The sequence below is a fragment of the Euleptes europaea genome, chromosome 18, assembly GCF_029931775.1.
Source record: "Euleptes europaea isolate rEulEur1 chromosome 18, rEulEur1.hap1, whole genome shotgun sequence".
In the NCBI taxonomy this organism is placed as follows: Eukaryota; Metazoa; Chordata; class Lepidosauria; order Squamata; family Sphaerodactylidae; genus Euleptes; species Euleptes europaea.
This window is the reverse complement of record NC_079329.1, coordinates 38,843,752-38,866,819: the sequence shown is the minus strand read 5'-3', so window position 1 is coordinate 38,866,819 and position 23,068 is coordinate 38,843,752. Positions and strand designations below refer to the sequence as shown.

The window sequence follows — 23,068 nt, the reverse complement described above, 5'->3', positions numbered from 1 at the left end:
TAGGTGTTTGGGGGGCATTGCCCCCAGAGGTACATGCCAGTAGCCAAACAGATGGTTGGGTAGCCACAGATCTTGGCATGTGCATCTCAACATTCATGACATCCAAAGCCAAAAGAAGGTCACTTTGGTCCTGCTTTTAACGTTGAGCTCTTCCCCCATTCTGACTCCGCAGAAGCTGCGCTATACAGAGAGTGATAAGCTTCAGGTGCAGATCCAAGCCTACCTGGACAATATCTTTGATGTGAGCGCTCTGCTGGAAGACACAGAGACCAAGAACGCTGTCCTTGAGCACGTGGAGGACTTGCAAGAGGAAGTGGGGCAGGTGAGGGAACTGGCAGGGCAGTCTGCCTTGGGAGACTGAAGTGAAGGTCAGGAGGGGTGTTGCAGAGGTGGCTTGATGGTTGGGGAAGGTCCCAAGACGGAGAAAGACTCCAACGCTTCCAGGTCCCATCCCTGCAGCCCCCATACACAAAGCCCACCATGTCCAGGAATCGTTTGGGCAGGGGGAGCTGCTCCCTCTTGCCCCCTGGCCTCCTTTGGATTATTTTGTTGCCCTTTTACATCCCAGCCCTTCTCGTGGTTCACTCTCAGCACTGTGCTTCTCTTCACAGCTTACAGACAAACTCCAGGAGGCAGAGAACGAGTCCATGGCCAAGATTGCGGAGCTGGAAAAGCATCTGTGCCAGGCACGGCATGAGCTGGAGACCCTGAGGGTGCGGCTGGCAGAGGACGAGCAGGTGCGATGACTGAGGACGCTGGACCCTGGAGGATTGTGGGTGGGATGGATCCCAAAATAGAGTGAGAAGATCCCTGCTGGATCTGGCCTGAGTGGGGCCATCGGGTACAGCATCCTATTTCAAGTACTGGCTAGCTAAATGTTTCTGGGAAGCCCACACAAACACAGGTTTTAATACATAGGAATGTCTTTATGTATATATTTTAAGCAGTTTTATCATACCTTCTCTCCTGTCTAGCCTTCAGGGTGGATTAAAATATTAAAAGGAAACAGCAAAATGCAATTAAAATCTGTTGAAGCAAGCAGAAAAAATTATAAGAGGCGATAAAAACAAATCGGCAATCAAATTAATGGATGTGTAACAAAAGTTCTAACTTGGTGCCAAAAAGATAACAGTGGCCATTTATGCAGGGCTGTTTCTCCGTGGTCACCCCCCGCTGACTGCTTTGGGGCTTCATTTTGGTTATGCATTTATTTATTTATTTATCGGGCTTTTGACACACCCTCCCCGACTAAACCAGCATCCGGAAAACACAAGCAAAACATGCAGAAATGCCCAGGGAGCACGAGGCGACCTCTGGCAGTCAGGAAAGGCCCTGCATAATCAAAAGGAACCCCAAAGCAATTGGCGGGGGTGACTGCAAGGAAAACAGCCCTGCATAAACGCCACACAATTTCTTAGGATGTAAATTGTAAAAGGGCTGTTTGCTGTCTCAACCATTTATAGTTTTATAACAAGACATAGTAGGCCCCAAGCCTGAACCCATGTAGCATTGTAACATAAAAGAAAATCACCCCTTTCCTCCATGAATATGTCCACTCCCCTCTTAAAGCCCCCCAAGCTGGCAGCCATCACCACATCCTGGGGCAGGGAGTTCCACAATTTAACTATGCGTTGTGTGAAAAAATACTTCCTTTTATCTGTTATGAATCTGTCACCCTCCAGCTTCAACTGATGACCTCGCGTTCTAGTATTATGGGAGAGGGAGAAAAACTTCTCCCTGTCCTCTCTCTCCAGACTGTTGGACTTAATGACCCTTAGTCTGATCCAGCAGGGCTTTTCTTAAGTTCCTATGTTCTTAATAGCCTTAGTTTAGTCATTTAGTCATCTCTGTAGACTTCTTAAATGTCCTGGAACATGACTCTGAGCAACAAAGCACATGTGTGCACACACACACACAAGGAGAATACATGCAAGTGACAATCACATAACCACTGTATGTACAAAAATGTGCTTTAAAAGCAGCCCTGCTCACAGAGTACTGCCCCCAGAGAAGCTCTTCTCATGCACAAGCTCCAAATGAGTGCTGGGAGTTCTGTGTTGAAACTTAACTCCCAGATGCACAGGGGATTAGGAGGGTGGGAAGAGGGGGTTTAAGCCTTTCCTCGTTATACTGTTTTCCTGATGTGAAACAGGAGCCACTGTTTGCCCAATTGAGGATTCTTGGGTGTAGCTGCCAGTACCTGTGTATTTCCCCTATGTGCAAATACCAGCTCCCCGGGGCTGTTTCAGGTTAGGAATATGGCATGGTGGGAGGCAGAAACCCCCTCTCCCCGGGGACCATGGTCCTGATCCAAATCAGGCCCCTGTGCATCTGAGAATTGTAAATTTCAGCAGGGAACTTCCAGTGAATGTGTGCTGGACAGGAACCTGCGGCAGGGCTTAGAAACAGTGCGATGTTTAGCTAGGGGCACGGCATAAAATCCAAGGGGCACTTGTCTGAATCTGGAGAATCTCAGACTTTACTTTTAAACATAGAAGAATACGATTTCTAGCCTGAATTGAGCTCAGAGACCAGAATCTACTCAAATCGACTTAGGTACTACACCCCAGATCTTATGCTTTTAATCATAACTGTCCTTCGCAGAACAAGAAGGAGCCAGTTGGCAAACCAAACAGTTCGCGGAGCCCTTCGTTGTTCCAATTGCAGCAGCCCGCAGAGCCCCCGCAGCACCCGGCCTTACAGCGTAGGCTGGAGGAGCTTGAGGACAAAGGGCTGATCCGCATCCTGCGTGGACCAGATGGGGACATCATTGTTAGCATCGAGGTCATCCCCGTCACGGTGGAGACCACAACTGTCTCGTCAATCACTATTGACGCACCTTCATCAACCAGCACAGGTATCCTCCCGTGGCTTCTGTGTCCGTCTCTCATGTGGCAGCAATGTGGTCTTACCTCTCTTGCTGGGCTCTGCCACTTCTTGCTGGCCTCCACCACTTTAAGGAGCAAGTGAGGGAATCACATTTTTGAACGCTTCCTTGCGTAAAAATAACTCAGTATACACTCAGAAGAATCAGGAGATGACTTGGACTTGCCCTCTAACAATGTAGAGAGACTCTTTTATATACAGATAGAGATAGAAGCATTCTAATATGGAGCCCGTTTCCTGTATTGTGAAATGGTACAGCCCAGCCAGAGTTGTGAGCGCTCTGATGATTTTTCAGTCTAGGGACATTTGCGGAGAAAACTGTACCCTCCATGCAGAAATTACTTCGGTATACAAAACAGAACCACTTGTTTTCCTTTGTAAAAGACTTATGAATTTGCTTTGCTCTTCTTCTTTCTCTGTTGAGAATACCAGCTTCCATTGAACTGGTTGAGGAGGCAGCCGTCATTTTCTCTCGCTTTCCTTTCCAGATTTTCCTTCCCCGTCCACGTCCCCGGTTCCAGCTGCAGCTCCAGAAATTCCCCCACCCCCACCCTTGCCTTTCGCCAAAGATACCAGCATCGTGGTTCTTCCTGGTGCTCCAGCGGATGTCCAGCCTCCTCCCCCACCAGCCCCACCCCTTCCTGGGGCTGTTGAACCTCCACCTGCTCCTCCACTTCCTGTCGTGGGAACTATGCCCCCTCCTCCACCACCACCACCACCACCCCTCCTTCCGGCAGACAGCTCCGCTCCTCCACCTCCTCCGCCCCTCCCAGTGTCTGGAGGGGCAAACGTACCTGCAGTTAGTTCAGGTGAGTTGAATTTATGATGAGGGAACAGAATTCAGTACTATGAAAAAAAACTTCCTTTTAGGTAAATGATGCCCGCTTATCTTTATTGCACGCATTGCTGAAGTTTGTGTCATTTTGCACATTTGTTTCAATTTCCCCAGTTCCAGTATTGAGTTTGGGGGCATTGACTGGGGTGGTGGGAACAAGCAGAAGGAAGATGGTTGCTGAGGTCAGACATGGGGACAGGAGCCGCTTTGGAAGTGGGGAAGGGGCAGTCCAGCCCCACACGAAGTCCCCCAATATTCACTGATTGTCTCCCAGCTGCTTTCTGATATCCCTCCCCCACCTCCAGTTCACAAACTGTTGTCCAAGTTCTTAGCAACCATTATGAAAATAAGCCTAAGCAGAAAATGACCGTCGAAATCCCTCCAGTCCCTCCAGTCTGTGGATCTCCAAATCAAGGGATTCTTGGGGATTTCTGGCCTGCACCCAGGGCTGGTTCTCTGCTTGGGGCAGCATGCAAAGGAGGGAGCTGATGTGTTGCACGGACCCAGCTCATTCCCAGCCGAGGGGAGGGCGGCTTCCTCTCCTGGACTTGCGCTGCCACCAGCCATGTGTCAGGCACAGCATGGGCCCAGGAGGTGGGGGGTCATGGCCCGGGGCATCAAAATACCTCGGATTGGCCCTGCTTCATTCCCGATTATAAATCTGGAATAGGGAGAGTTGGGTGTCTGCACTCTGCGCTTCCTCGTGGTGGCACATATGACAGGGGGCGGATTATCTCATTTTATTCTCAGAACAGCCCTGTGAGTTGGCCAGGTGGAGCGAGCGTGACCTGCCCTCCATCCCCCAGTGGCATTCATGGCTAAGTGGGACATGGAATCCCGATCAGTCCAGTCCACATTCAGCCATTATGTGCCATGTGGGCTGTACTGGCTCCAGATATTTGAGGGCCTTGAAGGGCTGGCGTTGGCCTTTGCTGTTGCTAAGCTCCCGCCAGATGCTTCATTCGATTGATCTCAGCTGTGGATCTCTCCTTCCGTCTGCACCAAAATCTGTTGAAGGGCCCTGGTCAAAGAGAAGACTGGGATTGGGGGAGGAGGGGAATTCACTAAGATATTTTACTATGAACAAACTCTCACAACCCTTCCTTCGTTTCCCTTGAAGCTGTCAAAATAAAGAAGCCAATACAGACCAAGTTCCGCATGCCCACCTTCAACTGGGTGGCTCTGAAGCCGAACCAGATCAACGGGACAGTCTTCAATGATCTCAATGATGAGAAGGTCCTTCAGGTAGGGACTCCCCAGCTCCATCCTGAGTTCTACCCTCCCCTTTTCCCAATATCTTTTCCCGCTCATCCATCACACACTGTTACAGTGTTCACCTTCTTCTCAATGCAGGAGCTGGACATGAATGACTTTGAGGAACAGTTCAAAACCAAGGCTCAAGGCCCTGGTCTGGAGCTCAGCAGCTTGAAGGCAAAGACATCCCAAAAGGCCCCCAGCAAAGTGACCCTGATCGAGTGCAACCGGGCCAAGAACTTGGCCATCACGCTCCGCAAGGGAGGTCTTACCATGGACGGGATCTGCAAGGCCATCCAGACGTGAGTGGCAGATTTTCTCCCTCAACTCAGTTTTCCAGCAGCACGAGTAGAAGAGGGCAGACGACAGGTGGAGAAAACAGAACTCTGTCCCTGGCTGAAAGGCTGAAAAGCCAAGGGTTGAGCTGACCTGCAAGAGGTTAGGGAGGTGCCCAGTGAATCAGATGGGCAGGCTGAGAACCCACAGCAGCCTGCTGAGAAACGGGACAATCCAGTGCTCTCTAAGCCTTCCTGGCTGTCCAGGGCATTGAAAAGGAAATGAAACCAGATTTATTTATAGTCTGCTTTTCTTACTGAAACTTGAGATGGGAGTATGCAATTATAATAAGCCAATAAGGACAACAGTGGAAATAAGGACAGTATTTCTATACAAACAATGCAATGAAACCAGAGTGGAAGGTTGAGAATGCCACACTCTGGACTGTGTATAGTGAACAATGTCAAGAACTGCCTCAGCTTTCATAAACCCAGTGCCTTCATGAGAAGCAACCTCTAAAAGTATCCAGCAACCAGGATAGGCTCATTCTTGATTTGGGGTGTTCAGCTCAGCCTAGAGTGAGCGCTTCATGCCAGCACTAGCCCTCCCCAAGGAAGGCATCTCGGGAGAATACAGTCTGCAAAAAAAAAATGGAGTAAAAATAAAATACCCAAATGCTTCAGGGGTAGAATGGGACTAGGACCAAGCACATTGGGCCCTGCCTGATATGATCATTGGAACATGAACACAGCCCTTTTTCTAATGTTGCCAATCACGGGGATGGGGTCTCCATGTGTATCATGGATAGGCGTCATGCTCACATTCGAGCGATCACATGTAGGCTGGTTCAGGGCACTTATTCCTGTTCTTCTGCATGTTGTTTTCTTCCTGAATATGTTGTCTGAAGAGGATTGCCGCACAGGCAGTTTTCAGAGGCTCCGTATCTCCCTGATCTCTGGGCACGTGGAACTGTCTTACACTGAGTCCATCTAGTCAGTTACTCCCAGGTCCCCAGGGTCTTGAGTAGAGGCCTCTCCCCATACATTACAGACTTGAAGAACCAGGTTCAAGTTGAGCCACAAACAGCTGCCAATCACAAGGGAATCGTGGCCCTACTTCCCACCTAGCTCCATCACTTGACACGTTTCTGTTGAAATATGAATCAGACCGTCTTGCCTTCCAGTGCAAACTGCCGTACTTCCAGGCAGGCTCGAACCCCCAGCAGTTCTCTTCCTGGAAATTAAAGGCTGCCTTTGGTTTCCTCTTTGTGGAATGGGGGGACAGGTGTGTGTCAGTTCCGTGTCACCGCTGGAGCCCGCTAGGCCAGGGCTTTAGTTGCAGGAAGCACTTCCTCAGGCAGAGGGGCTTCCTCTCCCAAGTGACACAAAGGGCTGCTCAGGCACCACAGTGCGCGGAAGGTGGTGGCACAGGGTAAGGGCGCAAGTGTGTTTTGCACTCCTTGGCACCCTTGAGCCCTGCCTCGTTGTCGCTTGAGCCCCAGGCCGGCTCCAGCAGCGTTGCCAGCACCGCAGGGACACCGTCCCGACCTGTGGTGGCTGGCAGTGAAGCCTCTCACTCACTGCCTGTTCTCCTTGCCCTGCGCCTCCACCACCTAGGAGGAAGGCAAGATCCGGGGGCCCTGGCAGCACCTTTGGGCCTTTCCTTCCTCCTGGCCGTCGTTGGTCCAGAACGTTGGTTCAGAAACGAGCGTCTCCAGGCAGCCTGTTTTCTTTCCTCTGCAGCTACGACCTCCAGTCCCTGAGCCTTGACTTCCTGGAGCTGCTGATGCGCTTCATCCCCATGGAATACGAACTGAGCATGATCCGCAAGTACGAGAAGGAGCAGCGGCCCCTGGAGGAGCTGTCGGATGAGGACCTGTTCATGATCAAGTTCAGCAAGATCCCCCGCCTGGCGGAACGCATGAGCATCATGACCTTCTTGGGCAACTTCGGAGACACCGTGCAACTCCTCATGCCGGTAAGTGACAGAGATGGGTAGCTCCAGGGGGTGATGGAGCCACCTCTGTTCGGTACAACCTGGACAGGTGTGCAGATGTGTTGGCAGAGTAATTAACACAGCAAAGGTGCACAACCTGGTTAATGTGTAGATAAAGCTTTATTCAGGAACAAACACACTTGATAGTGAAGAGGACAGACGTAGTGTCCTAACTGCATCACTAGCTGAGAGAGAGAGACAAAGTGTGGAACTTCTGAGATGAAGGAGGGTACTGCCCTACAAGCAGCAATCTGGAGACAGACAAGGAATGGCCCTTAACCAGGAGAGAGGGTGCTGACCTCGCAATCCTCTCCAGTTGCTCTCTTGCTTCCCCCTGCAGGGTCTTCTTCTCTGTACACCAGACATTGCCTATTCCAACAAAATGGGCATCACATAACAAATAATATATAGACCCTTGACATATTTATTTATTTATTTATTTATTTTTGAGCTTCTAAAAGGCCAAAGCTGGGCTCAGGGTGGCTAACAACCGTTAAAATATTATAAAATACAATTCAATAAAAACATTCAAAATGCAATTCACTGGTGATTTAAAAACAACAATTCTAGCCTAACATGCAATACTTTAGTTTCAGTAAGGAATAACTGTACGGTTTGCAACAGAGTAGACAAAAAGCCTGTTTCTCAGTTTGTTCAAAGGCTTAGCGGGGGCAGGAGGCCGGACAGAATGCCGCTCTTGCAGCTTCTCTTTGGCCGTATGCTTGCAGCCTTACCCAATAAACAGAGAGCTGGCATGATTAGGGTGTCAGGCTAAGATCTGAGTGACCTGGGTTCGAATCTACACTCTGAAGAAGAAGAAAAAGAAGAGTTGGTTTTTTATATGCCAACTTTCTCTTCCTCTCCCAACAGACACCTTGTGAGATAGGTGGGGCTGAGAGAGTTCAGAGAGAACTGTGACTAGCTCAAGGTCACCCAGCAGGCTTCATGTGGAGGAGTGGGGATTGAACCCAGTTCTCCAGATTAGAGTCCCCTGCTCATGTGGAAGAGTGGGAAATCAAACCCAGTTCTCCAGATTAGAGTCCACCGTTCTTAACAACTACACCCTGCTGGCTCTCTGCTCGCTAGGTGATCTTGTGCCAATGCCACTCTCTCTGACTAGCCAACCTCACAGGGTTGCTGTGAAGATGAAATGAAGGAGGAGAGGACACTGTATACTACTTTGAATTCCTAAGAGGAAAGGCAGGATAAAAATGTGCTAAATAAAATAAATGAAACATATCTGGTGAAGAAAGGTGAAAATCAGGCACACGTTATAATGGGAAGCAACAGCCAGTGGGGAGTTTTTAGACAACAGCTTCAGAGTATAAGTATTCTATCTGAGTAGGGCGAACATTTGAAGGTGTGTAGAACTGCAAGTGTGCCCTGAGTGTGGAAATTAGTTACGACTGTTTATTTATGGGAGACTCAAAGCAGCTTGATAAAATTAAGTACGCAAAATCGAATTGCAGTTTAAATAAAACCACACCACTCACCGGGCCCCTGGGACACCCTCAAAACAGGTGAGAATCCCCAAGGTCGTGCTGGAACCGCCACCATGATTCCCACATGTGGGGCCGTGGCTGTGAGCCACAGACTGAGCCGAAGTGCCGAGAGCCGGCCCATGCTGAGGGCAGGTGCGTCTCCAGGCTCACCCTGTCTGCAGTTCTGCCTCCAGGAGGCAGCAGGACCCTTCAAGAGCATGTTTAGAAGCAGGAGAATGCATTCCAAAGGGGCTGGCGGTTTGCCTGTGCACAGGACCTTTGCACGATCATCTGTGGTACAGCTAGGAAGATTAACTCTGGAGAGGTGGCCGTGTCACTCAGTCACTACAGCACAAAACAGAAATCCAGTGGCACCTTAAAGACAAATGAAAGTTATTCCAGCTTAAGTTTTCATGAGTCAGATCTCACTTTATTAGCTGAAGCTAATGGAGAAATTTTAGGAGTTCCTACTATTGATCTAGGAATATTAATAGCTCTTAAGAGAGCTGTTGACTGAAATCATGATGCTTTGGAATAGGAGAAAAATAAGGCCGTGCCTGAGGAAGGCAGAGTTTGGAGTGGGGGTGGGGAGCTCAGTGGGGAGGAGCTCCCATAGGGATCTCCACTCTCCAAAGCTGCTGTCTCCTCCAGGGGAACTGACCTGTCTAGTCTGGAGATCGGTTGTTATTCCAGGAGACTTCCAGGAGACACCTGGAGGTTGATGACCCTACTTGTTCTCAGGCATAATTCAAAGTGTTGGTAGAAAGTGCTGTCAAGTTGCAGCCAACTTATAGCAACCCAGTAGGGTTTTTAAGGCAAGAGGCAAACAGAGGTGGTTTCCATTGCCTGCCTCTGGGAAGCAACCCTGGACTTCCTCAGCGGTCTCCCATCCAAGTACTAACTAGGGCTGATCCTGCTTAGCTTCCAAGATCTGAGGTGGTTTGCCATTGCCTGCCTCTGGGTAGCAACCCTGGACTCCCTTGGTGGCCTTCCATCCAAATACTGACCTCCAATCCAAGTAGTAACCAAGGTCAATCCTGCGTAGCTTCTGAGATCTGTCGAGATTAGGCTAACCGGGGCCATCCAGGGCCAAAGTGTTGGTGTTGACCTCTAGATGGTCTTGGACCTGAGACCTTCTCCCCTACAAACCTGCCCTTCTATGGGTCCCCCTTTTGAAAGTTAGGTGGGCTTCTGTTGGAGGGAGGGAGGGAGGGAGGGAGGGAGAGAGGAGGGCCTTTTCAGTGGTTTTGCTTTGCTCTGTTGTGTCCCTTGTAAACAGCCCCCGGCCGGTGTTTAATTGTTTTGGTTCCCCAGTTTAGGGTGAAGCGGGCCTGCATTTTTCAGAGTGCTATTTTGAAACTGTGCTGCTGTGAGTGTAAGTCTTTAGTGTAAGTCTGCTGGAACAATAGACAGGAAGACAGCAAAAAAATTAGAAAATCGATATAGAATTGGGGACAGACGGTGTTGAAGGAAGCAGAAAATCGGATGATAGACACCCCCTCTCACACACACACACCACTCTTTCCCGTCTACAGCAGCTGAATTCCGTCATTGCTGGGTCCATGTCACTGAGGTCTTCGACCAAACTGCGTCAGATTCTGGAGGTGAGTTTCCCTGTGAACAAGGGTGGGTGCCCACAGTCAGCACAAGGGTCATCCTTTCGGGTCACGTCAAGCCTCAATAATCAGCAGGTCTCTGGAGTGACAACATGACATTTTTCTAAAGAAATAAGTATCCTAAACATTCATTTTTCTGAATTAAAATTGGAGGTCCACACTTCTCTCTTAAATTCAGAAAAGATTTCTAGCGTGTCACAGTCAGAATGACCCGTCTTCAAGCATCTCACCCTTTGTGTTTGTCACGAATTTGTGAATGTCACCTGATCAGAAGCAGGAGATTCCAAAGTAGTGAGTTATGCAGAGATGCAACAGGCATCCTCCTCTGAGGGCTGTTAATTCTGTTGCCTCTCTGCATCAGGAGATGCTGAATGATTCAATCATACTTCACTGCAGAGAAGCTGCAGAATAATCTGTGCCTCACCAAAGACTGATAAGAAAGATGCAAAGTCAGGGCATGCAGAGAGGCAATGGGCAGGTGGCTCCTTTGGAGGTGGCTCCTTTGGATTCACCTTTCTTTATTTAATTAAGGAATTTATTTCAGGAGGCACACTAGCAGTTGTCTCATAGTGCACTAATGTGCATTGGTTTGCAGTTTGGGAAGTTGCTGACTTGGCTAGAGACTTGATAATGGGTTATTCTGTACTCTGTTGATCCAAGGAGTAAGTACCAATTTAGTCTGGGAGAAAGAGGAAGGCCCTCCTACCTCTGGCCAACAATGCCACAATCCCCTGTCACTCCTGGTGCTTTGGCTAGAGCAAGCGCTGATCCCTGCTCTTTATACTTTGGTTTGTCTTCTGCTGTAAGGCAGTTACCCCAATTAAGAAGAATAAGCAACCCACGATTATTGTTTTGCATCCAGTGGTATACTTCATGATAGGTGTGTTGGATAAACTCACCTTTCACTTCAGAAAGTTCTCCGAGAGAAGACTTTAACAAGATTGTTTAATGGTAACACTAGACATTCTCTCGTGTCCATTTTGAAAGCAAATATGTCCTATTCTTAAGGGGTTTCCCTACTGCATCTGTAGAAGATTAAGAAAAGGAATCCCACATCTCTGTCCGTGCTTCTTTTCCTCCATGAGTTCTGGGCCCATCAGTGGGTTGCCAGCAGCACAGTTAATGTTGACCGCCTGCCCCTCTCTCTGCAGATTGTCCTGGCATTCGGGAATTACCTGAACAGCAGCAAACGGGGAGCGGCTTATGGGTTCCGGTTGCAGAGCCTTGATGCAGTAAGTGGGGTCAAGTCACACAGCCCTTTGGGAAGCGGTGGGGGTGGCCTTGGCAACCACTCACGATGGCTGCAGTGACCTCATGCTTAACAGCAGGGAGCCAGGGGGAGTCTACGAACATCCCCTGGAGTTCCTTTCTACAATGGGAATGGTCCGGCCAGGAATTTGATTTCAGAAGTTCTACCAGCTTTCCTCTGTGGGTAGAAGATAAGAGTATCGCTGCTGCACCAGACCCTCGTATCCAGCATCCTGTTCCCAAGAGTGGCCAGACAGGAAAGCCCCCAAGCCAGGAACGCTGGCAACAGCCCTTCTCCGACGACAGCTCCCCACAATCTGACAATCGGTGTGCCGTTCATCTGTCACCATGGCGAATCCTTTATCAATTGAGAAACCAGAAATGTAGCGTGTTGGCTCTGCAGTTTATCTGTTTTTGTTGATAGCCCGCCTTTCTCACTGAGACTCAAGGCGGATTACAAGTAGGATAGAACTATTCAGTCAATAACATTTGAGATTAACCGCAAAGATTCCTGGTAAAACAACCTCATGCAGTGGGGCTGGGATTGAAGGACTGGAAGGAAAAACAAGAGTATCCCCAATAAAGGTCACCTCCCAAGCTGAACCACCACACCACAGTTCTGCTCCCCCCTACAAGAATGCCTTCCTGGACAATTACATTTTGCATATTTTGCAAAATGACGGAAGCATGAGGGGGAAACCTTCCGAATAGCCTGAGATAGACCCTCTTTCCATATGTGGGAGCCGCTGCATTCTAACATGGGAGGGGGCACAATCCAGGGCCCCAGGAAGGATCCTTCCTGCACGTGTCCTTCTGTAAGCCCTTTCCAAGAGCCCCTGGGAGTGAGTGTGGGGAAGAATTTCTCCCCCTGCTTCCAAAGGAGCCACTGATTGCCCACAGGCCCCACGAGCACAGAGCTGGTCCTTGGGCCAAGACCCCCAAGGCCTCTGTTTCTGGGGCCACAGTGAGGAGGGTGTCGAAGCGCTGGGGGGGAGGGCTCTGCTCACTCCCAGCCATTGGCAGTGTGGAAGAGGACCCGCGCCCCCTCCTGGGCTCACCCTGTTGCTGACCAGGTCCAAGCCCCGTTCGTTCCAGAGGGAGCTGGTGCTCCTTATCTGGGGAGACAACACACCTTGCACCTGCCCTGCGCAAGTGTTGCTAGAGCTGTGGTTTACATGTCAGTTGTCCTGCTGCAAGAACTTCCTGACAGTTCCTCAGTGGAACGGGCTTCCTCGGGGGGTGGGGGTGGGCTCTCCCTTCTTGGGAGGTTTTAAGCAGAGGCTAGGTGGCCATATGTCAGCAATGCTCATTCTGTGACCTTAGGCAGGTCATGAGAAGGAGGGCAGGAAGGGTGGCGTCAGTGCTTGGCTCTCTTGGCCCTTTCTTACATGCCCAGGGTAATGCCAATCGCCACCTTGGGGTCAGGAAGGAATTTTCCTCCAGGCCAAATTGGCCAGTGATCCTGGAGGGGTTTTTTGTTTTGTTTTTTGTCGTCTTCTGGGCATGGAGCGGGAGTCATTTAGGGTGTGGGCGGGGGAGGTAGTTGTGAATTTCCTGCCTTGTGCAGGGGGTTGGACTACATGACCCTGGCGGTCCCTTCCAACTCTATGTTTCTATAATTCTAAGGGTCTTGGTGGGAATTGGGAAGCCATAACTGGAGGAAGATGTTACCAGCTGTTACAATCTATTTGATGTTATTTATCTTGTTGTAGCCCATGGGCTTGCAGCGGCTAACCACAGGTCTTCCCCCCCCCCCAAAAAAAGCCTTGTTGTCCCTAAAGAGTTCAAAACCTGAAAAATTAATACAAATTTGATGTAATATCTATCTGGGGAGCTGAGCTCAGTGATGGCGTCTCTGGAGCTCCACCCGGGAGGTGGGTGGGGTCTTTGTTCTGGGTCCTGGAAACCCCCTCCTCTCACCTCTAACAGCCGGTGTCCACTGGGCCCTTCAGAAAAGATGCCTCAATATAGGGTGGGCTGGATGCGGATTAGCGCTCCGTCCCAGGTGTGGTGGAGGCAGTGACTCTGGTGCTCGGCTGTGATGGGCTGGCACTTCATGATTTCCCCAGTCTGACCGTTCTCTCTCTCTCTCTCTCTCTCTCTCTCTCTCTGTGTAGCTCCTAGACATGAAGTCAACCAACCGGAAGCAGACGCTGCTTCATTACATCGTGCGGGTGATCCAGGAGAAATATCCAGAGCTTGTTAACTTTGCCAGTGAACTGCACTTCCTGGACAAGGCAGGGACAGGTGTGCCAGCCAGTGGGTTGTGGGCAGGAGAGAGCAGGGAATCGTACGGAGGGCCACATTCTTCCACAGCGGCTGGCGCTGGGAGCAACAGTGCCCTCCCCCGTATGACCCTGATTCTTTTTTTTTAATAATTTTTTTATTGTTTTTTCATACATTAGATACAATCAATTAACATTACCTTTCAATCTTTTCTCATTCTCAATTAAGACTAACATATATATAACAATTATCTTCCCCTGCTTTGACTTCCCCTCTTCCTTCTTCTATCTCTAACTTATCTTCGTAATCCTCTTAGCAATTATTTTCTAATTCTTTATAAAAAATTTTTTTTGTAAAACCTTCTAGTTATTAAAAAAGAAAGAAAAATAGAAACAAGAAAATTAACCTAGTCTAAGTTGTAACCTTTAACATTTTGCACATTAAATTCATTTTTGCAATAAACAATCCACGCCTCCCACTCAACAAATTCATCATTATCTTTTTGATTTATTAACTCAGTCAATTTTGTCATTTCTGCTAGTTCAAACATTTTATGAATCCAATCAGTTCTGTCCGGTATTTCAGACATTTTCCATTTAGCTGCGTATACCATTCTCGCAGCTGTGGTGGCATAGAGTAAAAAAGTCCGTTGTGTTATAATGTGGTCCGGTATAATGCTTAACAACATCATCTCTGACGTTTTAGGGATGTTTTGTTGTAGAATTAACCTTAGCTCATTGTATATCATATCCCAAAAGTTTTTAGCTTTATCACAAAGCCACCAAACATGATGAAATGAGCCAACTTTTCCCTGACATTTCCAGCAGTTTGGTGACATTGTACTGTACATTGCAGACAATTTTTTCGGTGTCAAGTACCATCTGTAAATCATTTTGTAGATATTTTCCCTTATCGATTGGGAAAGAATCTTTTTAATGTCTCTTGACCAAAGTCTTTCCCAACTTTTCAAGGAAATAGAGTGACCAATTGTTTGTGCCCAGGTAATCATTGTTGGCTTGATTCTTTCCGTATGACCCTGATTCAAGCCAAATATCACAACAAAGCAAATCACTTGGGTTCTTGATACCATAAAGAGAATAATAGTTGTTCATTAGGAGAGAAACATTGAAGGAAAAGGGGCAAGATTGTTATAGATTTTACTTAACATGATTTATACTGTGCAGACTGCAATTGAATGAAGTGCAAAAAGAAAGAGAGCAAGCAGAATCAGAAAGACTCGCCAGCCAAGGGACCTATTCAGAATATTGAAGTTCACTGTAAATTAAATTATCTGGGAATATGCCTCACTGAATGAAGTGAGTGAGGCATCCATCTCTCCTTCAAAAGCACTTAACTAAAAAAATGTTTTAAAATATTTCTGCTCACCCAAAACAAAAATGCAGGGTATAGATGCTTAATGAGGAAGGAAGATCGGGGAGATATGAGAAGTCAATCATGTTCTCCACAGAGAGGAAGCGCATCAGCCGAGTCCCTGGATTTTCCCTGAGATTGTCCCTAAAGAGGCCATTTCCTGCCCCTGCCGCAGGAGGCCTTCCGTTTTTTATTGGCACTAGAATATCAGTACATTCATACATTATAATAAATACATGTACCAGGGTCTCTGAATTTATAAAAAGTAAGCCTCCAGCCCCTTCCATTGCAGACATATAAGGGGAGAGGAAAGCTGGGGTTTCAGAGAATCTGATCCATATGGACCCCTGGAATTTTGTTCGCCCCCCCACCCCCCCACCCCCGTTGCCCCTCCAGCAGCCTGGCACCTACCCTCCAAAGCGACCTCTGAGCTCCCTCAAGGGAGTCCCTGCAGGGGACTGGAGCTTGTGAGCCAAGCTGAACTTGTCTTGTTTCCCTTTTTCCTCCCTCTGTAGTGTCACTGGACAGCGTCCTGCAAGATGTGCGTGGTCTGCAGCGGGGCATGGAGCTCACACGTAAAGAGTTCATGCGCCAAGACGACAGTGCTGTGCTCAAAGACTTCCTTAAGGCCAACACAGAAGTGATGGAGAAGCTCCAGGCAGACAGCAAAACAGCACAGGTGAGGGAGAGGTGGAGAGGTCTCTTCCAAGAGTAAAGGCACTTGGGATGGGAAGCCTAAGGAGGAGTTTGAGACCTAAAACAACACCACCATCTTTTCTTGAGGACCACTTTATTCTCTGAACAGAGGCCTGGAAGTATATTTCAGCCCCCCAAGATTCTCTAATAATGTCGCTCAAACATCTGTTGGCTGAGATTCTGCATTAGGGTTGACAACTTTCCAGGTGGAAAAGTCCTGGAGTTCTCCCAGAATAATGACTGTTCTCCAGACTACAGCTATCACTTCCCTTGGAGGAAATGGCAACTTCCAAAGGTGGTCTACCATAGAGCCTAGGAGAAGTCCTAGTGATATCACTGTTGCGGGAGCTGGCGGATTGTGCCAATGCCCAGGAATAACCACCAGTACCAGTAGAGCTTGTAGAAAATGCAGTTGTTTATTCACAGTGCTATACACACACTATCTCCCGACATTAGACTCATGGAGTCAAATACTTATATACAGATGCCATCTCCAGGCAGCAATTAGTGTTACAGGCTCCAGGTGCAACTCATTACCTTCAGGCTGAGTCACCCTACAGGTGCAACTCATTAACTCAGTCTCAGGCCTTCTAGGGGCTTTCCAGGTTATTACATCAGCTTAGCTTGACACTTAGATCCCCTGAATCTAAATCCACCTGTCATAGCTAATATGAACAGACTTGCATATTCTGTCAATCACAACCCCACAGATCTCCATCTTGTCCCCAGCCACTGCCCCAGATCTCCAGGAATTCCCCAAACTGGAGTTGGCTAGCCTCAGTATCCAGCAGAACAAAGGAAGGAAGTCTTTTGATACAATTGTGGTGCAATTCTGTGGACTTTTTCTTCACCTGCAGGAGGCCTACGAGTCAACAGTGGAGTACTTTGGGGAAAACCCCAAGACCACCCCTCCCACTATGTTCTTCCCAACGTTCATACGCTTTGTCAAGGCCTATAAGGTAAGAGAGCCAGCATGGTGTAGTGGTTAAGGTGTTGGACTACGACCTGGGAAACCCAGGTTCAAATCCCCACTTGCGCTATGGAAGCTTGCTGGGTGAACTTGGGCCTGTCACACGCTCTCAGACCTGACCTTGGTGAGTATTTGGGTGGGAGACCTTCCAGGAATACCATGGCTGTGACACAGAGGCCGGCAATGGCAAACCACCTCCCATCGCCCCTTGCCTTGAAAACCCTACAGGGTCGCCATACATCAGCTGTTACTTGACAGCTGGGGGAAAATAGGAAAGAGACCTGCTTCTGATCTGGTATGGCCAAGCAGCAAAGAGCTGAGATGTCTTTGGTCAACTCCTGAATCACAAATTTACAGGGTGGCTTTAGACAAGCTGCTTTCTTTGTCTCCATCCCACAGCTGCAGCCAGTCTGCTCTGCAGGGCTGTTGTGAGGATTTATGAGATAATAAAGCATTTTGAGCTCCTGAAAGATGCTATACAAATGCTAAGCATTGTTAATAATAACAATTCTTCCATTAGCATTAATAAAAATGAGAATACCGCCTTTTGCAACATATGAATGGGAGACTGCCATTCTCTTTTAAGTTCATCAGATTATTGACATTACTAAATGATTTAGTGGGGAAATGCCTGCAAGCTACTCTTAGGATATCTTATGTCATAATGACAGCACTAGGTGATAATACTAGGTGATGATAATTTTAAGAAAAGAAGTACTTGTGAAAGTTTTGTGGCACCTTAAAGATGTATCAGCATTTCATTCCAATGGAAGCTTTTGTGGACTAGAGCCTACTTTGTCACACTAATCCACAAAAGATTCTGCTGGAGTAAAATATAGTTAGTCTTCAAGGAGCCACAAAACTCCAATTTATCACTAGACTCAGGTTTATCTTTGCTTCAACATGCTATGTGCCGCCTCCCCCCACCCTGTTTACTTCCTTTTTGTAGTGCAGCTGCAGAGCCAGGAACAGGCAAATCCCACCCCCCACACACAATTGCTTCTTTCTCTTCCCTCCCACCACTGATGTGCATGTGTGTCAAGTGCTGTCAAGTCACAGCTAACTTAATGGCGACCCCAGCAAGGGCCTTCAAGGCAAGGGAGAAGCAGAGGTGGTTTGCCATGGCCTGCCTCTGCAGATTCTTCCTTGGTGGTCTCCATTCCAAGTACGGACCCTGCTTCGTTTCCGAGATCTGATGAGATCGGGTATGCCATTCCGTCTTCCCTCCCCCCACTGATAGAGGACCACTATCAGCATTAGTGGTCTTCTAGCTGCGGTAGCTGCGGATGGAATCTCAGGCAAAGAATATGCACAGGTTTTCGGCATTTCCCTCCTTAAGGGAAACAGACTCTATCCTTTATTTACCCCCCTTCCTGCAAATATATTTTTCTGCCAATACCAAGAAATGAATCTGCAGGAACACATTTGCAGTAAGAAAATACCTAAGTTCTGTGTCAGTGATGATGGTTCAGTGTCATTTCCCACCCCCCAGAAAGCAGAAGAGGACATCCAGCTATGGAGGAAGCAGGAAGCAGCTGCCAAACAGGAGGAGGAAGTGGGCTCCTCCAGGAAAGAGGAACAATCAGCACCAAAGGTTTGTAATCACTCCCTTTTGCCCCTTTTCAGAGCCCGGGGTCTTCCCCCGTTTCCCTCAGTAGCAAGAGAGCCTCTGTTTTGCAATTGTATTCAGTTTGGGGAGCGAACCAAATGGGATCAATAGTCCTTATGTCAATTTTCTGGTAGCAAGAAGGTCAGCACATAGAGGTCCATCGACCAAGACCAAGTTTGCCCCCAGCTCTTTTGCAGTTCCTGAGATCTTCTGGTCCTGAAGCTTTTATCTTAAGAACCACACAAACTAGATAAACAGTTATGCCTCTGAGGGGTAAAAAAAATCCAGTTGGCAACCAGACTCAGCATCGGGAGTTCTGAAATCTAGAGGCTTTTATGGCTACAGCCAGCGAGAGATGCCCGGTGCCCCTGGCTCTGACCAGCCCAAGACCAAGGGAGGGCACAGAAGGATTGGCGGTTGTGCCTAAGCTAATTTTTGGCCTTCCTTCTCGTTTAGGCTGGACTTGAAGCACTCGTCTGCCATCCCCTTCTTAAAGGGTGCGTTAAATGCAGTTGTTGACTAAGGTTTTAGCAATGTAATGCTAAATATTTTTTAATACAGTGGCTGTTTTAGTTGATTTGTACCCACTGTATTAGTTGGAGAGAAAAGAAGATTTTTCTTCTCTTGTCCTGGGCCCTTGGGGATAGTGGGTTATAATAATTAAGGGTCTGGGGCACCCAGCCTCAGTGTTAGGCCCCTTGTGTGTGCAAGTGCTTGGACAGCTGCCATACATGGGGGGCAGTCCCACAGACAGAACATGAAGAGGTGCCAGCATCACCAAGGCAGTCCTCTCTCGCCCTCGGCAGTCTCCCACCCACAAGGCCAAGCGGCAACAGATGGACCTCATAGCCGAGCTGAAGAAGAAACAGCTGGTGAAAGAGCCCATCATTTACGAGGGGAAGGACGGAGCCATCGAGGACATCATCACAGGTGAGGGCCAGGCCGGTCAGAGGTACCTTGTGGCCCGAAACAAGGAACAGCCACCTGATGCCATGGGGGTTTGGCTTGCACCTTTCCAATGGGGGCATGGGCCCATGAAGGGGGTGCCATCTCCCTCCCATGCCAGTGACGGCTGGGAGCAAGCGAAGCCCCTGTGGGGTGGCACATCGACACCTTCCTCAGTGGCTTGGACGGAGAACCAGTCCTGGGTGAGGGAGGCCGTTTCTTTTGCCACTGGGCTTGGAAGCATCTGGTTGAGTGAGGAAGGGGATCCTTTCTAACTTCAGCTCCTTGCACTGCGATCTCCTGGGTTTCTTGGGGGGAGCAAGAGGAGTGGTAACGGTGGGTTTCGCTGCATAGTTCAAGGCCACGGCCAGCCTCCCTCCATGTGTGGTTAGGGGCACTCGGAGACTCTCAACTAGCTAGGATTTGGTTCCCAAACGTCTGTGCATCCTACAGGTACTGGGAGCAAAGGGGTGGTTTGTTTTTTAGCAATATCCAATGTGGCTGGGCTGTGTTCCTAGTTTCCGTGACTGAAGGTTGTGGACTTTCTCATCAGCCACCTGCTAACTGGTCCATTACTATTTATGTTCAAATGTTCCATTCTGCTAAATCCACCCATCATAAGGTTCCCTTGAAGAAAAAGGAATAATAAAGTACTTTCTTTTCAAAACTGCACAGTGTGCTTATCTGCCCTTGCAAATTCTCCTTTGGGACAGTGACGGGCTTCACTTTGGAGCTGTTACCCTTGACCCTGGGGAGGGCTGTCAGCTCTGATCTGGAGAACCAGGTTTGATTCCCCACTCCTCCACGTGAGTGGCGGAGGCTAATCTGGTGAACTGGATTTGTTTCCCCACTCCTCCACATGAAGCCAAGTTGGGTGCCCTTGGGCTAGTCACACTCTCTCAGTCCCACCTACCTCACAGGGTATCTGTTGTAGGGAAGGGAAGGGAATTGTAAGCTGGCTTGATTCTACCTTAAGTGTTAGAGAAAGTCAGCAGATGAAACCAGCTCTTCTTCTTCTTCTCTGCCCTGGCCAACCAACATGTCTCAGGCTTCTGGGAGCAACCTGGCAGTTTCCCCTCTGTTCCAGCCAGGCCTGCTCTCTTGTGTGCTTTTCCCAACTGCTGGGGGTGCCGTCTCTTTCTAATCGGCTCCACACACTGCCTGCTATCATGCCCAGGACTCTCAGCTGTGCCTCAGACTCAAATGTGCTTTAATCACCATTTGGTCCCCAAACTCTGGTTCTGGGGGATGGGAAGGTTAAGGATTTCTAATGGAGCGTTCAAGCCGAGATCCTTAGATTCTTACCCCCCAAACGACACTCCCGTGGGGATGGAATGGCTGTTACACCATTTTAATAGAATCCCCCACACCAAAATACAATACGCAGACCCCTGGGCGGGGGTTGCTGGGATAGATCCATGGCTTGTAATGCAGCTGTGCTGTTCCAGACCTTCCAGTGCCTCTTTGTAGAGATGGCTTTGTTCACTGTGGTGCCTCATTTCCTGGCTGCTCTTCCTCTTCTCTCTCCTGCCCTCTTCCTCTCACCCTCCTCGGTTTCTGCTGCTTTTCTGGGAACTCTTCTTCATCCAGCACTGAAGACCGTACCTTTCACTGCTCGGACGGGCAAGCGCTCGTCTCGCCTCTTCTGCGACGCCAGCTTCAACGAAGAGAGCCCGCTGTAGACCGGGGCTCTAGGTAACAGCCACCTTGCAGGCGGGAGCCAGATTTAGCAGGGAGAGGGAGAAGCGTGGTTGGGGGGACCCACCCGCTCCAATTCTGGGACAACCCCTGCATGACCTGAAGATTTACTTTGCAGTTCTAAATTCTGGCTGGAAGTATGAGGATCTGCCCCACACTTCCTGTTTTACCCTTACAACAACCCTGTGTGGTAGGCAACACAGAGACAGACCGTGTCCAGGTGCCCAAAGATCAGTCAGTTTGTCTCACGTTTTCTTTCTTCCTTTCATACATTTTTCTCCTCCAAGGAGCTCAGGGCAGCACATATCGCTCCCACCTTCCTTGGTAAACGAGCAGAGATTTGAATGGGGGGCTTCCTGGCCTAAGGGCGCAAGTAGATGAAACCTCTTGTCAATAATCAGATGCTGTTTAGTTAACAACCAATGGAGGTCCCCAGTCTGTTTTAGGGCCATAGCAGTGGGCTGTGTGTAGGTTTAGCTGTTTCCCCCCCACATGTGTCTGCCCCCTTCCCCAACGGCTCAGTGTTCTGCAAGGCCCTCAGAGGATGCTGCCCGTTCTCACTCTCTGAGAGTGTCTGCTCTGAGTTTGCTTCTAAGCAGGAGGTACATCCCAGTCAGTAGCTCATGCAGGAAATAGCAAGGACTCCTCTGAAGGCAGCAGGCAAATTTAATTTTATGTACGCTAAAAACAAATGGTTTTGTGCCTGGGAGTGGTGTGTGCCTCCTGTTTAATCCATAAAAAAGGTCTGCCCTGGGGCCAAAGACCACCTTGTATGCAGTTGGGTGTTTCTTTCCCCTGACTTTTCCTTTAACTGAAAAGCTGCTTTGGCAGCTGCTTAGCCCTTTCCATTCATCCCCTCACCCCTAGGTCTGGTGTGTTTGTGGGGGGGATCCCAGTATCTTTTCCCCAGTGGGAGGGTAAGCAGCTTGGGGGGGGGCAACAATTTGGAGTAGAAACAGGAATGAAAGGGGTGAAACAGCCCCCCCCTTCTTGTTGGTGGCCTCCAAGCTTGCTTCTCAGCTTAAATGTGCCGGACCTCTTGCAGGTCTGCGTTTCCTGAGCTCTTGGTATCTGACAAGACACAGCGAGCAGCAGAGTATGAAGCACCAACTATGGAGTGGGCAGAGGGAGAGAATTCGTTTGCATGGGAGGTCTCAGTCCGGCGGGGACATTTGGCCTCCTGTCCCAAAGGACTTGGACACGTTCTGCAGGGTAGAAAGTCTAGGCGGAGGGAGTGACATCAATACGTGTGTTATTGCTAAACACACGAACATGCACACAGTCAAAGGCACTGAGCCTTCTCTCTGGTTTCTCTTGTGGCAGGCCTGCGGAGCCAGCCGTACCGGCGGGGGGACACTGGTCGGCACAGTGGCAGGAAACGGATCGTCGGACAAACGCTGCAGGTGACCGCCGACATCTCGCTGTGACGGCCGTGGATGGAGAACAGCCAGCTCTCCTAGCCTCAGGGCGAGGGGTTCACAGCCAGCGGGCCTGGGCCAAAAGCGTCTCTCGCCATGGGCTGAAGGGGTTCGGGGCAGGACAGTCCACCTCCTCTGCCCACTTCTGCATCCTCTGCAGCTTCTGAAGCCATTTGTGGGCTTTTGCCCACACACAGCCCTCCCACTCATACACACACACACAAGCTCTGCTCATCTCACTGTCCACTGGATCAACATGGGTTTCCTTCAAACTGTGTTCTTGGCCTCATTGGACTGACCTGGAATGGAATCAGGGCCGGGGGATCTGCTGTGTGCCACAGTCCAGCAGAGCGGTCAGAAGGCAGCTCCAGCCCCCAGCAGCAGCACCACCCACCTTCCACAGCCAGGGAACTACATGGCTACTGCCCCCCCTGCCAGGGAGGACAGTTACCTGACATGCTGGCTCCTCCCTCTCTCTCCACCTTTCTACCCAGCCTGCTCTGCTTCCTTTTCCTATCTTGGTTTGCAAAATCATGATCCTGCT

The 23,068-nt window shown here is 49.2% G+C and overlaps 1 protein-coding gene across 1 annotated transcript in view; it reads left to right on the top strand.

Moving 5' to 3' along the window:
- FMNL1 (formin like 1) overlaps nt 1-22,547 on the top strand; it is a 91,876-nt gene extending 69,329 nt beyond the window's left edge. The window contains 15 exon segments of the mRNA XM_056863320.1: nt 173-322; nt 612-737; nt 2,605-2,857; nt 3,375-3,695; nt 4,842-4,966; nt 5,075-5,277; nt 6,994-7,228; nt 10,263-10,331; nt 11,495-11,575; nt 13,709-13,838; nt 15,704-15,867; nt 16,742-16,843; nt 18,347-18,448; nt 19,270-19,393; nt 22,430-22,547. Coding sequence (XP_056719298.1) covers nt 173-322; nt 612-737; nt 2,605-2,857; nt 3,375-3,695; nt 4,842-4,966; nt 5,075-5,277; nt 6,994-7,228; nt 10,263-10,331; nt 11,495-11,575; nt 13,709-13,838; nt 15,704-15,867; nt 16,742-16,843; nt 18,347-18,448; nt 19,270-19,393; nt 22,430-22,533 — 2,289 coding nt within the window. The 3' untranslated portion in view covers nt 22,534-22,547.
- Nucleotides 22,548-23,068: the final 521 nt, after the last annotated feature.